The 15,937-nt window shown below is 41.4% G+C and overlaps 1 protein-coding gene across 6 annotated transcripts in view; it reads right to left on the bottom strand.

Annotated features, from left to right (window-relative positions):
• Positions 1-932: 932 nt before the first annotated feature.
• The window catches only part of LOC106589006 (RNA binding protein fox-1 homolog 2), a 33,889-nt gene continuing 18,884 nt past the window's right edge, over positions 933-15,937 (bottom strand). For 2 of the 6 annotated variants that reach the window (XM_082958775.1, XM_082958777.1), the window contains 7 exons: positions 9,502-9,592; positions 9,251-9,333; positions 7,110-7,282; positions 6,667-6,709; positions 4,695-4,786; positions 4,431-4,512; positions 933-4,275 (listed from right to left, as the gene is read on the bottom strand). In XM_082958775.1, coding sequence (XP_082814901.1) covers positions 4,231-4,275; positions 4,431-4,512; positions 4,695-4,786; positions 6,667-6,709; positions 7,110-7,282; positions 9,251-9,333; positions 9,502-9,592 — 609 coding nt within the window. In that variant the 3' untranslated portion in view covers positions 933-4,230. Of the gene's footprint in view, positions 4,276-4,430; positions 4,513-4,694; positions 4,787-6,198; positions 6,236-6,666; positions 6,710-7,109; positions 7,283-9,249; positions 9,334-9,501; positions 9,593-15,937 lie in introns of all 6 variants that reach the window. The other 4 variants (XR_014379665.1, XM_082958776.1, XM_045691130.2 and 1 more) reach the window with 4 other exon arrangements.

Raw genomic sequence — 15,937 nt, 5'->3', positions numbered from 1 at the left:
GATGATTGTGGACTACAGGAAAAGGAGGACCAGCATTCCCCCATTCTCATCGACGGGGCTGTAGTGGAACAGGTAGAGATCTTCAAGTTCCTTGATGTCCACATCACCAACAAACTATCATGGTCCAAACACACCAAGACAGTTGTGAAGTGGGCACGACAAAGCCTACTCCCCCTCAGGAGACTGAAAGGCATGGGTCCTAAGATCCTCAAAGGTTCTACAGCTGCAACAACGAGAGCATCCTGACTAGTTGCATCATTGCCTGGTATGACAACTGCTCAGCCTCCGACCGCAAGGCACTACAGAGGGTAGTGTGTACGGCCCAGTACATCACTGGGACCAAGCTACCTGACGTCCAGGACCTCTATACCAGGCGGTGTCAGAGGAAGGCCCTAAAAATTGTTAGACTCCAGCCACCCTAGTCATAGACTGCTGTGCGTTAGCAGAGAGAACAAGCGGTACCGGAGCGCCATGTCTAGGTCCAAAAGACTTCTTAAGAGCTTCTACCTCCAAGCCATAAGACTCCTGAACAGCTAATCAAATGGCTACCCAGACTATTTGCATTGCCCCCCCCCCCCTTTCACACTGCTGCTACTCTGTTTATTATCTATGCATTGTCACTTTAACTCTACCTACATGTATATATTACCTAAATTAACTGGTGCCCTCGCACATTGCTCTGTACCCCTACCCCCGGTATATAGCCCCTGTTATTTTACTGCTGCTCTTTAATTATTTGTTTATTTTATTTTATTTTTTACTTAACACTTATTGTTCTTAAAACTGCATTGTTGGTTAAGGGCTTGTAAGTCAGCATTTCCCTGTAAGGTCTACACCTGTTGTATTTGGCGCATGTGACATAACATTTCATTTCATTTAATTTCATTTGAAATTGGACACCAAAATAACATGAGTCACAAACCACAACAAAATATTTTATATAAAAGATTTTATATGGACATTCACTAACAAAATAGCATAATGGCAGCCAAGGGATAAACATGACGGAGGGGAAGAGATTCGTAAAAGGACAGTCACTTCCATTTGGAACCTATAGTGATTAAGAAAAACCACCTCACTGTATAATATAATACAAGGAGCCAAAAAAACATGACAAGGAATGAGCCTACTCCATGGCTCTGTTCCAATATCCACACAAGTATACTACTTAGTATGAAGCACTGTATCAAGGTATGAATTCAAAGTAATATGCTGGTATGGAAATTAGAACGTTGCCATTGTGTTCTTGCCTCGTTGTGGCGGCCATTTTGTTTTGCCCATCACTGGGCCTGAGTCTTTGACAAACAGCACTGTGCTCTTCTTTGCTACACTAGCATCCTAACCATAAAAAAAGGGCTAGCTGCCTAGCATTCTCAATGGGGTTTAGTGGTAAAAGATGACTACTGCAACCGAATGCTGTTGGAGTCTGATCTCAAAAGACAGAAAAATCATGCAAAACAGTTAGGTCAGGGGTCTCAAACTCTACTTCCTGGAGAACGACATCATGCTAGTTGCCCATGCTGATTGGTTCAATAGGTTGTCAATCATTTATCCACTTTGCTCTGTATTTCTCAATTCGGTAACAATAGAAATAGGGCATAAATAACTATCTTTGGCTGTATCTTTTCTGTTATTCATATTTCAGTCCACTTTTGCAATACATGATAATAAAGTCAAATGACCAGAGAAGAAGAGTTTGATCCCTGTTGATGTCTTAGATTAAGTTCACACTGCGAAGAGTGGTACACAGCCAGAAAACCGAAGATAAAATGAAAAATAGAGCAAACATTTCAAAATAAACAATGACTGCAGCATTTTGAAATATTGTTTCATAGTAATTAGTTCATGCCCAAGATAACATTTTCTTTGTAAAACTGCTTTGAAACATTTACCATTGTACAAACCAAACGATAACACTTACAACCTTTTGTATACTTGGATCATTCAAAACTGCATGCCCTTTAACCTAGACAGCACACGAGTGCTACGCTCTTCACATCCATTTTAAACCTCAACCGACTAATTTCAGCACTGAAATGTTAGGAGTCTTTGTCTACGACAAAGTGACTAGGTTACTTCACCAGGTCAGAAGAAGTGCTTGTCAGGCCACCATTCATTCCAAGGTATTCTTGTCTCCTGTAAACTTTGGACTTGGAATAAATTGTGAGGCCTGAACATTTCAGCTTTTCCCTATTTTTGGGGGGAAATACTCAATCCAATGCTTGCCAACCCCCATCACCCTATTTCAGTCTGGACCAAAAAGTCCCGTTTCTTCCATTGAGAAAATGTGTTTGATAGTTTAGTTTTACATGCGTTCACGTTTTTTGCACTCCATAGATATAGAACACTAGATAGAGGTATGCCACTATGACATCAGCCTATGGTTCCCTCCCTCTTTGAAACTACCAAAGAGCCCATTCCCCTCTGCCCAAGAAAACAACACAGGAGGAAAAAAATATCAGATTTCAACTAATCTTGATGGAGGAAATGAAAATGTCACCTTACTTTAGGAGGAACAACAACATTTACCAATAGAAAAAATATAACAAGAGCTAATGCAACAAATAAAAAGACAGCACTTATAATAATAACCACAATAACGATAATATATTTATCATACACATGACTAAAAGTGTGCTTTTCTACAAATCTTTGGAACAAAAAAAAAGGCAAAAACAACCACATTTGGAAATAGAGTATAAGGATATAGAAATATGCACAATAGTATGGTATTTTGCATTAAATATTTTTCATATTGATGGTGTCCCTCTTTCAACGCCTGTTGACAGAATCTCACTATCTATTACCAACGTAGCTATTCTCAGGAAGACTGTACTTGATGTTTACCTGCTCTTCTAAAAGACAGAACAAGTTAGGGAAATCAATCATATAGCCAAATAATACATCTTTATCATAACTTTTCAAAGAAACATAACTGAATAAGTTTATTCTAGGACACTAGGTTCTGGTTGTTTCAATGATATCAGTGATATATGTCTAAGCCTAACATTCACAATGCAATAAAAAGCTAGCCGGTACCTCTATAGTAGTGATGAAATATTATATAGTTCTGAGTGATGTGTATAGACTGAAGTATTGTGAGAATATGATGTTGTGCACTGGAAGTTTAGTTTGGTATAATATTGTGTTATGTAGAGGGGACGTGTAGTGTTGCCCACTGTAGTGAATGGCTTACAGATATTATCTACACTGTAGTCCTAGCCCCTAGACCTCGTTTCTAGGGAAGTGGAAAATGTGTGTAGAGGTGTGCTCAGAGAACCACTGAAACTAACAATAATAACGCAATAAAGACAACGCTATAAATCATCAATAATAATAATAATAATTTGGTAACTTTTTTTCTCTCTAACTAATTTGCATAATTGAAACAATTAAATTTTTAAAGGTTCGCCATTTTCACGGACTAAGAAAACTTTGAGGTAAGGAACAGCTATGATAATCCTTTTACTGCTCAGTTTGAAGTGAGTAATTTCTAATAGTGTTAAAAAAACATCAGTCCATCCCTCTCTCTCTCTGCAATGATGATGTCATTTCCTCTCATATACTCCTTCACCCCACAAGAGGAAACAGAGTCACATCCTCCATTCTGTTTGCAAATTGTCTTTCTGTTCCAAAATGCTTTTGGTGCTCGGTTGCTGTGGTTTCTCGCTCATTCAGGCTCCACAGACATGCAGACACTAGCAGTCACAGTTCTGTCTTCCATAACTAGGCTCCACCTCCATTCTTGATGTATGAATTGTGTATAGTACATGCCACATTACACCTTGGCTGTTATACGTGTGGTAGGGGGTTTGTCTCAGTGTTCAGTTAACGGTCCGGACACCAGTTACATGATAGGCTCTGGAGGTACGCTAGCTGGGGGCGACCATTCTGTGTCTTGTGCTGCTGAGAGTGTCGAGAGGGAGAAACAGGGGGACTATAATACAGCCGTGCAATGGAAACAAGCGGCCATTTGGTTCATATACAATTTTTTTTTTTTCAATTTTATTTTCTTTGTCAAGGCTTTCCACCAGTCTTTAAAACGGCATTCCTATTTTTGTTTGAAGCGAAAGAGTGGACAGCAGGAGATTTTGAAATATAAATGTTTCCATGGTAGGCTACAAACTTGCGTCAACGTGTTGCAATCTCCATCCTGGACAGCAGAGGGAGCACTTTTATAGATTGTTCAAACAGGATGAGAGAGAGAGCTCCTGGGAAATGTGGTTATCTTTAGTAGGGCGCAAATCTACTGTAGCCTCCCCTGTACAGTGTGGCCTGGTAGAGACAGAGGAGAGGAGGTAAGATGGCAGTTAGTGGGTTAGTGAATGGCTAGATCTTTACCATAGAAGTAGAATTACTAGAATGGACAATCTAATTCTATGATATTTTCTTTGTTGTGGATAGTAATGTAAATAGACAAGCGTTCTTACCATAGCTCCTACACCGTAGGCTGCAGCTGTGGCAGGGTTTAGTGCAGCGTGGTAAGGGTCTGTCGTGTACACCCGTCCGTAGCTGGAGACCAGAGATTAGTACATTACAAACCCACAGCTGTGCAACCAAACATGTTCCAGAATAAAAAGTGAAGTAGGCCCACTACTTTTAATTGGAATATGTTGATATATGTTACCTATATATAGTCATAGTACGGTGTGCTACTGCTTTATTTTGTGTAATATATTGTGTCTATCACTCACCCATCACTGTAGGCAGCTGCTGCGGCAGCCGCTGCTCCTGCAGGACTAGCTACTGCTGTCGGCTGAGCATAGCGATACGCAGCATAGCCACCCTAAAGAAGGAAGGGACAGACAGAGAGAACACGGTTGTTAGTCGATTTTTAGCAACTCCCTCACACAATACCCCAGGAATTAATGATAGTGAAGCTTTGTTACTTTATAACAGCAGAAAAAGGAGAGCGACTAACACAAGCAGCAACAACAGGTCATCTGGTGCAACATGGCATTCAGAGAATGTAGCAGAGGCCTTTTCCCCGTGTTGGTCTCCCTCCATGACCATCAAAAAAAACTAGGGCCTCAGTTTGTGGCAATAATATAGGCCCTGCATCAAGTGTGCTGCAACTTTTCTTCATTCAATTAATCTGATAATTGATGTTTTGTTGGAGATGGAGGGAGAGACAAAGACGGGAGAAAGTGTGCATAACCTCAGGTGTGAAATCTCCTCCTTCCCATCAAAAACACACCGTTAAAGAAAGGGGGATGAATAAACAGGTGATCAGGATCATTATTCCTTTAATGTGGAAAAACGGATGATGAACACACAGAAGACGGCCAGCCAATCCAATTAAGGGGGAGGGGACACATACACACTCGCATGGTCACAACCAATCACTGACGCCGGAGAGCATGCACCCCAAACTCAAAACAGAGGAGGCTGTCTCCTTGGCAACACACACCACTGCATTCTAACCTACAGATCAGTACAGGACCGAGTCCCAGTATTCAGTAACACACACATCTGCTGGGGTGGGGGGGGGGTTAGGGAGGGGATAGGAAGAGGAGGATACAGAGAGAGGAGAAGAGAGCAGGAGAATGGGGAGAGGGGTATAAGTGTGTCTGCATGCCAACATTGATTCAGTTAGCATGCCACAGGTGGAACAGATATAGGGAGATACCGGGAAGGAGTCAGAATGACTCATTAAGATGAATATCCATGTCCCTGAGAGTCTGTGGACCTGTGTTGATCCTCAGATCCTGGAGATCCTCTGTAAGCTGCCTTTAAGCTACTCAGCCTCAACTTTCAGAAACCATGTCAGCCATTACTGGCAAAGTGTACCTCTCATTTTGGCTATACTTCATATCTCAGGGTGGCCGTTATAAAGACTGCATAAGAATCGTGGCAAAATCCTATATTGTTTTTATCTGTGTATATGATTTATTGTACTATTTTTTTTTTTTTAACTGAACAAATCTTTAAAATGTCCATCATGTTATGTCTAATTCCTTTAGAAGGTAATAGTGTCATTCGTGCTATAACGATTCCCTTTCTCCCCCGTTCTGCAACTCCATCCATGTCAGAATCCAGTGAGTTAGTAATAGAAACAGAAATAAAGAGGCATTTCAATCTGGGATGGTCAATAAAACACCAGTAGCAGCAGTAGCAGTCAGTCAGTCAGTGGAACGCATAGTAATAGGATGGATGCACACTGGCTGATCACACAGTGACGTGATGATGGGACCCTACCTGGGGCAATCTGCTACTAATGTCTTGAAACACTATTCTACAGAGAGAACAGAGAACAGCTATGGTCAACCTGGTACCACACACACAATCACACTCCACACGCAGGCAAACGATGCATAGAGCAGTCTATTCATGAATGTATTGCACTATGAGGGCGTGTAGTATAGATCCTGGAAGATTGGACGTTGCACATGGCATGCACCGCTTCATATAGCAATAATGATTAATCGAGAACAAAATGTGTGCAGTGTGTGTAACGGCTATTATTGATCTGTCTAATGAAAATTATTGAATGAATAAAAAATAAAAAAAATGTGTGTTAAATTGTAAAGTTTACACAATCACCCACATATACACAGCTCTGTGGATTTGGTCCATGCACACACACACACACACACACACACACTGACGGAGGGAGGGGAAAGGAGAGAATGAGAGAGAAAGAGCGGGGGAGAGAGGTATACTTACATAGAGGTCTGCTGCACCGTAAAACCCTTCCTGATACATCACACTGAGAGAGAGGAGGAGGGGAGGAGAGGAAAGACAAGAAAAAGAGAGATGGAGATGGATAGAAGAGAAGTGATGGATGGTGATAGATGAGTGGAAGGAAATACAAGTTGTGAGGAGGAGCAGAAAGAAGAGAGAAAAGGGGTGGGTGATTAATATACACACACGTGCAACATGCGAGATAAAATACCACTTCTCTTGTTTGGCCAATCATAGCCCTACAAGTCATATTGGAGTGATTGTGACCACTGTGCAGTAGACCGCAATATTATCTCATGTTCATACAAAGAAATGGTATTTCAGTGCAGCACCAAACTAACGCAATTAATTCTAGTGTATTTGTTATATCACACCATGCAGTAAAAGTGTGTGTGTGTGTGTGTGTTTTATTGAGTAACACCTACCCTGGGTATGTAGGTATAGCTTGCTGGGGTAGGGCTGCCCTGACAGCACTGTAGACCGGCCGGCCACGACCCCGGAGGTGGGCGCCCCTAAAGGTCGCTGCCGCTGTGGCAGCCTGTGCAGCCGCCGCAGGGTACGGGAAACCAGGGACTGAGAGAGACAGGCCAGAGAAATCAGAGAGAGGCAAAAAATAACAAAGAGTTAGTCTACACAAAAGAACAGTCTACAGAAAATAACAGTCTACAGAAAAGGGAAATAGGCTATGTTGATTATGATGGAGATCCATTGTGGGGTGACGTGTCCTAATAAAGGAATACATATGGGCTAAAGCTAGTCATATCAACATCTCACCAATCTCCTACTCCGATGAAATTAGGATTTAAGATAATGTTAGCATCTCACCTACACTGATGAAATGAGGACTTACAGTGCCTTCGGAAAGTATTCAGACCCCTTGACTTGTTCCACATTTTGTTACGTTACAGCCTTATTCTAAAAAGTATTAAATAGTTTTATCCCCCTCATCAATCTACACAATACTCAATAATGGCAAAGCAAAAACAGGTTTGTTTGCTGAAATAATGAAATTTACATAAGTATTCAGACCCTTTACTCAGTACTTTGCTAAAGCACCTTTGGCAGTGATTACAGCATCAAGTCTTCTTGGGTACGACGCTACAAGCTTGGCACACCTGTATTTGTGGAGTTTTCCCATTCTTCTCTGCAGATGCTCTCAAGCTCTGTCAGGTTGGATGGGGAGCGTTGCTGCACAGCCATTTTCAGGTCTCTCCAGAGATATTCGATTGGGCCCAAGTCCAGGCTCTGGCTGGGCCACTCAATGACATTCAGAGACTTGTCCCAAAGCCACTCCTGAGTTGTCTTGGCTGTGTGCTTAGGATCGTTGTCCGGTTGGAAGGTGAACCTTCGTCCCAATCGGAGGTCCTGAGCGCTCTGGAGCAAGTTTTCATCAAGGATCTCTCTGTACTTTGCTCTGTTCATCTTTCCCTTGATCCTGGCTAGTCTCACAGTCCCTGCCGCTGAAAAACATCCCCACAGCATGATGCCACCACCATGCTTCACCGTAGGGATGGTGCCAGGTTTCCTCCAGACGTGATGTTTGGCATTCAAGCCAAAGAGTTCAATATTGGTTTCATCAGACCAGAGAATCTTGTTTCTCAGGGTCTGAGAGTCGTTAGGTGCCTTTTGGCAAACTCCAAGCGGGCTGTTATGTGCCTTTTACTGAAGAGTGGCTTTCGTCTGGCCACTCTATCATAAAGGCCTGATGGGTGGTGTGATGCAAAGATGGTTGTCCTTCTGGAAGGTTCTCCCATCTCTACAGAGGAACTCTGGAGCTATGTCAGAGTGACCATTGGGTTCTTGGTCACCTCCCTGACCAAGGCCCTTCTCCCCCGATTTGCTGAGTTTGGCCGGCGGCCAGCTCTATAAAGAGTCTTGGTGGATCAAACTTCTTCCGGTTAAGAATGATGGAGGCCACTGAGTTCATTCATTGCTGCAGACATTTTTTCATACCCTTCCCCAGATCTATGCCTTGACACAATCCTGTCTCGGAGCTCTACTGACAATTGTGTCGACCTCATGATTTGGTTTTTGCTCTGATATGCACTGTCAACTGTGGGACCTTATATAGACAGGTGTGTGCCTTTCCAAATCATGTCCAATCAATTGAAATTGCCACAGTTGGACTCCAATCAAGTTGTAGAAACATCTCTAAGATGATAAATGGAAACAGGATGCACCTGAGCTCAATTTTGAGTCTCATAGCAAAGGGTCTGAATACTTATGTAAATAAGGTATTTCAATATTTTATTTTTAATACATTTGCAGAAAATTCTAACAACCTGTTTTCCTTTGTTATTATGGGGTATTGTGCGATGGGGTTGGAGTTATGGGGTGATGTGGGGTGGCATAGATTGCTGGATTTTTAATCAATTTTAGAATGAGGCTTCAACGTAACAAAATGTGGAAAAAGTCAAGAGGTCTGAATACTTTCCGTAGACACTGTAAGCTAACAATGTTAGCATCTCACCTATACCGATGAAATGAAGACTTAAGCTAACAATGTTAGCATCTCATAGCATCAGCTGTGTTGATGAAATTAGTCTAACAATGTTAGCATCTCACCTGTATAGAGCTCTGGACTGTACATGGCTCCAACCATTGGACTCAACTTCCACCCGGCTGTAGGGGAGTTGGCATTTAGTAGCCCTAATGTAAATTTGAGGAAAAAGAGGATAAGAAATATGAGTAACACAACATCTCAACAAGTTAAACATACTATGCAATTACACTGATCACATGCAACTACACAGGAACTACATTGCTACTATCGTATTGGTCATATTCAGTAGTTATAACCAGCAATATTATCTTTACCATAAGGTATAGCGGCGAGCCCCTCTCCTCCATTAGAATATGGGGTGACCATTTTCTTATTGGTCATCACCCTGGCTGTGGCATTGTTGACCTGGGTGTCAGAGAAAGGTCAGAGGTCAAGACAACACGACGAGGGGTCACACCGGACCTGAGGGACAAACACGCCTGCTCCATGCACAAACAACATGGGCTCCTCCTGTATACCAAAACCCATAGAAATAGAATGAATAGAACAGGCTTGGAACATCTAACCCTGGAAAACTGACTGTTAAAATCAGGGGTACACTCACAATATCTGCCTGGTACTGTGATGTAATAATTTCCATGATATTGTAGACAGTTCATTCAAATAATGCTAACTGATGTTGTGATGTGGCTCATGCAATTGAATGTACTGTATTTTTTGTAATGCCATTTTTTTTTTAATTGTTTAAAATCACAGCACAGATTGATGGGTACACTTCCTGCATTTACTTACTGCTTTGGTCTTATGGGTACACACGCAATGGCCAACAGTCCACCCATTATGCCATCACTGACTTGAATGGGGACACCCGTTCTAGTCATTCTATTTCTATACCAAACCACACAGTACAGGCCCCAACATAACCTTCAGTACTACCGGAACAAATAGGCCCTAGATATTTGAAATATGAGTGTGTCAATACACTTAAGAACTGGCTATGACTTTACTAACTCAGATTATTAATACATATGTAACTAAACGCAAATAAAATGAGATTAGTAAAAAAAAAAAAATGTTTGTACTTGTCAACATTTATCTGCTACTGAGTCGTATGAATTGAAAAAGTGACAGTAGTGTTAACATTGGATATGAGGTTCATTTTTCTGATGTAAAGTGATGGTAATTGATTGATACATGCGTTCTTTTGAAGGAAAAAAAACTAGGAATTTGTGAGTATTCACAATAACTTAACCATTGACACACACAGACTGAACAAAAATAAAAAATAAAAAAACACTTCAGATTAAGGCATTCAAAAGACATCCAAGACCATTCCAGGCATTGCTACCTTTAAAAAGAGGGAAAAGAGAGGGTGAAGTAAGCTTCTGTTGAACACGATGCAAAACGTTTCATCACTTGAACAGATCATACACAGATTACACGCAGCCAGTCAATCAAGAGTGCATCACATGACCAGAAGGTGAGCCAAACCAGCCAATCAGCAAGCATCAGATGCAGTATATATAGACCAATCAAAACATTCTGGCAGCCCTCCCAATCAAGTCACACACATCATACAGAGAGGGGGAGAAGAGAGAGCGGGATGCAGGAAGAATAGCCAGTCCACATTAAAAGACATGGGAACACATAAATGATGGGAGGTAAAGAGAGAGTGAGAGAGAAAGAAATGCAAAAATTATTTTTCTCATGAACAAAAAACAAATACCAAGATGCGGAACAAACGAATCAAAACAAAGAAAAAAACGTCTAACCGTTTGCCTACATATAAGATCCAATACATGAGCTGGGATAGAAAGAGGGATGAGACAGACAGGGAGAGAGAGGACAGAATAAAGAGATAGAGGATGGGGGGATGCAAATGTCATTCCTCAAAAACCAAATCAAACCATGACCGTGAAACACTGTCAGGCATTGCAACTCAGTGTCGCACTACAAATAACTAGAAGCAGACACCAATATAAAACACACCATCCAAAACCAAACCATTGCGCAACATTTAAAAAAAGAAACTCTTCATGAACAAAATAAAAGTCTGGGCACATAATCCAATTAATTACAATCCTATTGAGAGTCAGATGTGATACTGATGATGGTTTCAAGATGATCTTCTCTCTAGCGGTGGTCTCCATTGGTAACTAGTTTGAAGTAGTTTATGTACTCTATATCAGTTGCATATCCTTAGCTTGTACAAAGTGTCATTTTACCTTCGTTTTAATGTGAAGAATAGACTACTCTCTGCCCTTCGACCTTCTACATCGACAACTACAGCCAGCGCACAAAACCTACTGTCTAGTTACCAAGACTGACTTCTACAACAACGCAATCATGCTGTATCATGCCAATCCACTACTAGTGTACCAAACAAAATGCTATTGAATCAAAGCAATCTACCGTTTGGTATTCACTAAAGAAAGGTAGCTAATACATAACATAGAGATGACAGTGGCACTATATGATACAGACGACAAGAGATAGTCAACCATGCAGGGAGTAAATAGCTCTAGAATTAATGTTTGAATGCAGTTAGAGTGGTGAATGGAATTAATGCATAAAGTGGTAATCAGTTGCGCTTGCAGATGCGTTTTATATGAGGTTATCTTAATGTTACAGAAAGAGTCTGGAAGGCCATGCGGTCAAATGCCATTGGTTTTTCTAATCGGCATTTTATTCGCCAGCTCCACAATCAATCACAGGATTAGCCAATCAGATCCTTTCGATCAAACCCTGCCGGGTCAAGGACACTTTTATTGTATTTTTTTTGTGTGTAGGGTGCACTTTATCTTTATTTGGCGGATGGGGGGTGGGGGGGTCATTCAAAAATGATGCCATGTGTACACAACTTACCATTGCTGGGGAAACGGTGTGAGGACACGCGAGCGGTTACCGTGGAGACTGACAACAACAACACAGAAATCATCAGGGGGAAATAGAGAAAATATAATAAGAAATTAACCAAAACAAAAACAACCAATGAGGTGATGAAAAGCAACCACCCCCACCCTGAGGTACACAGAGGAAGTGATGTCATGAAGTGATGTCACAGGTGATTGGTCACCTTTTGACATAAAGCTGACCTCTATTGATGTTACTACAAATACCCAATACAAATGAGCAGATACAGCCATACACATATGGGAGACAGAGAGGGACAGTTGAGGGATCAATCTAGAAGCCTATGGGTCAGGGAGAAGTCACTGCCCAGCCTTCACTGATATTCTAACAACTTTTCAACACATCACCAGTGTTGGGGGTAACGCCTTACAAAGTAACGTGCTACAGTAATAATACTTTTTGTGATAACGAGTAATATATCGGAGTTACTGTTCAAATTGGAGTAATAATATTACAGTTATTTTTGTTATCATTCCCTTCCTATTACATTTATTGATCCAAATTAATGTGCGAGATTATTATTCCCTCTGTTGGCGCAATATATATAAAATAAAAAAAATATGTCCTCTCACCAAGTTCCTGTTTTGCCTGCACACACTACTACTAACTGCTTAAGTGAGGGCGATGGAAAAATGGCAGAAGCGTCTAAAACACTTACTTTCCCAGCGTGGAAGTACTCCCATTACTTTAATTTGGTAGGACAAGATGACAAGAATAACACAGTAAAAGGTCAACTCTGCTCAGGTGAGAAACACCAGACACTGCTGCTGAAGATGACTGTGGGCCTACCTCATCCAAACAACCAAGGTTTGATTCTAATGGTTCAGGAGGACAGGAGCTGAACCAGCTTGTAGCTGGGTATGTAGTAGAGGAAATGCTGCCCTTATCCGCAGTAGATATTGTGTCTGCCATTATTAGGCTAATTGTGTTGGTGCATAGGCCTATGTAGGGTAACGTTGACATTGTTTACATTGAGTGAGGAAGCGCAACGTTTTGGGGTGTAACACAAAAGTAATAAAGAGTAGTGAAACAAATTACTTTTCCGAGGGAGTAATAAGTAAAGTCATTCATTAATGTTGAAAGAAGTAATAGGTAATACGTTTTTTTTGGGTAAAAAACCCAACACTGCACATAACAAAATACTCTATTTGAGTACACTTAAAAAGGAGAATGGACAGACGGAGAGAGAGGTATATCGACTAGGCTTGGGCAGTATACCATTTATACCGTATACTAGGGTATTTGGAAAAAGCCACAGGATGTTTTTTTCAATACTCTCAAAATTATTTATTTTTATTTTTTCAATAAATTTGAATATTTGTAGTAACTTTAAGTTAATACCTGCAGTCAACTTGTGCAATACGTTCGGCGATAAAGCAGATCGCGTTCTTCATTTCACCGGTCACATTATTTTACATTCTGAAGTTTACCGCAGTTCCCCAGAACAGTTGAGCCAGTCAAGTGTTTGTTTGTAAATGGCAGGGGTGTGAACTTGAGTCACATGACTTGGACTCGAGTCAGACTCGAGTCACAAATATGATGACCTGCAACTCGACTTTGACTTCAACACCAATGACTCGTGACTTGACTTGGACTTGAGCCTTATGACTCGACCTGACTCGATACCCTCCCCAAGCCCAAATATTAAAAATGGATGCTATTAAAAAAAATGTGCAGCGCATCAACTCTTCTTTTAACGGATTACAGTTTGAATCGGACAGCAGCCAATCAAATTGTGCCAGCTGAAAAAAAGTTGTGCTTGGCAGTGCAGAGGAATGTCGGCGGGTGAATTCAGATTGAGCCCTTGGAAAGATGATGACGGCACTGTATCAACAAAAAAAAACTGATTGCAACTTGCAAAACATGCGGGAAGAAAATTACAGACGGATGCGCAACAATTTCCTACTTTGTTCGACATTTGAAGCTGCACAAAGAACGGTAAAGTCGTGGATAATATATCCGACAGCTATATATTTTATTACTTTACTAGTGTATCATGTAGGCTAGCGTAACATTAAATCAATGAGCCTCCACACAGTCAGTCAGAGCAGGAACGTGATCATTACACCTAAGATTGAGCTACAACTGGCTAGGCAGTTGGTAGCCTACATCCTGCCTGATGTTCCTAAAACAAGGTTGGGCGATTGTGGTTGGGCGATTGTGTACAAGCCTACATCGCCCGAAAGCAATCCTCGATAGTCGATCATTATTGGGGGGGGGGGGGGGGCTACCCATGTATTTGCATGGAAATATAACATTTATTTGGAAAGTAATAAATATAGATATTTTTAAAAGCATTCATGATTTGCGTAAATGTAATACACTAACTATTGCTCTTGTTAAAAATATGAAATGGTATTACATTTGGTGAAGAGCACATTATGACTTGTTTAGGACACGAAATTCAAAGTTAAAGACTTGAGACTTGACGGTCTTGACTTGGACTTGCCTGTTTTGACTTGGGACTTGAGTGCTAAGACTTGAGACTTACTTGTGACTTGTAAAACAATGACTTGGTCCCACCTCTGGTAAATGGCACAACAGGAGACAGCTGGAGCTGGTGAGACCATAGCGTTGTATATCTATCGGCCAGTCACTGTTGTGCGCCGCACGAGGTGATGAAGTTGCACTCATACAATTCACTACGAAATGTTTACATTTACGTCATTTAGCAGATGCTCTTATCCAGAGTGACTTACAAATTGGTGCATTCACCTTATGATATCCATGTTTGCCATCAGATATCTTATAACGGCTTTCTGCCGTGTGTGAGAAGTCAAAGAGCTCTTGGTTAGTCATCTGTACAGCTGGCATTTTTGTTTTCCTCCGTTCTTCTCACCTCTGCTGGATGTACACATGCTGGATCTTCTTTCAGAAAAGCATGCATCACAACTTTGTTCATTTGGTCAATGTCTCTCGTTCACCTTCGCTTGTACAAGTCCACACGCAACGAAAATGACATTCGGTAGCTACGAGCTATGACTGTATAACTTTATGAGCTGGATTTGCCGGTCTTTGCAATTAGTTTGTTGTTAGCATTCTAGTAATAGACGCCCAATGGCCTTTTTTTGGCGTTTTTAGTGCCCCTTGTGTGCTATGCCGGTAATACCGTAAATCATGGGATGGCAGGTAGGACGGTATGAAAATCTGGATACTGCCCAAGCCTAATATGGACAGTTGGAGGGTCACAAACAAACACAGGTTGATATAAGGGGAGAGAGACAAACAAGGATAGACAGACTGACCGGCATGAAGATAGAGAAAGAGTGGAGAAAGAGATGGAGCAGAACAGAAAAGGGGGGAAAGGAGAGGAAGACAGCCGTATCATCGTCACTCTTCACTCTCTCCATCTCTCTCTCTCCCCCTGTATTTCTCTTTCTCACCCACACGTTTAGGCCCACATTCACACAACAGAGGAGTGCATAACAGTTGAGAGCATGCAGAAGAGCTCAAAATAAAGCATGGATCTAAAACCAAGAGCCAAAGCGATGGCAGAGCATGAGGTGTTTTCCTTCCAAGATCTTCCAAGTCATGCTGACAAAGAGAAACAGAGGCATCGCAGCGAAACTCATTCCCATTACACCAGGTATTACTCTTGGAAAAGGGGGATGCAAGTGAGGGTATGAGCTGTGGGTTGCCTTTATTTAATGAGTGATATATAGACCCCCAAAAATCACCAGTGAATCTATAAGCAGCAGATCAAACACTTCACCACCACACTCCCTCAGGGCAGTCTCATACCAACACCTGCACCTGCCAACACCTAATGCATGCAGCAATGTCAACATACAGCAACGTAATCAAACTACTTCAATACTGTGCACTGACTCACAATGA

The sequence above is a fragment of the Salmo salar genome, chromosome 12, assembly GCF_965601325.2.
Source record: "Salmo salar chromosome 12, fSalSal1, whole genome shotgun sequence".
In the NCBI taxonomy this organism is placed as follows: Eukaryota; Metazoa; Chordata; class Actinopteri; order Salmoniformes; family Salmonidae; genus Salmo; species Salmo salar.
The sequence above is the reverse complement of the archived record's forward strand: the minus strand, read 5'-3'. Positions and strand labels throughout refer to the sequence as shown.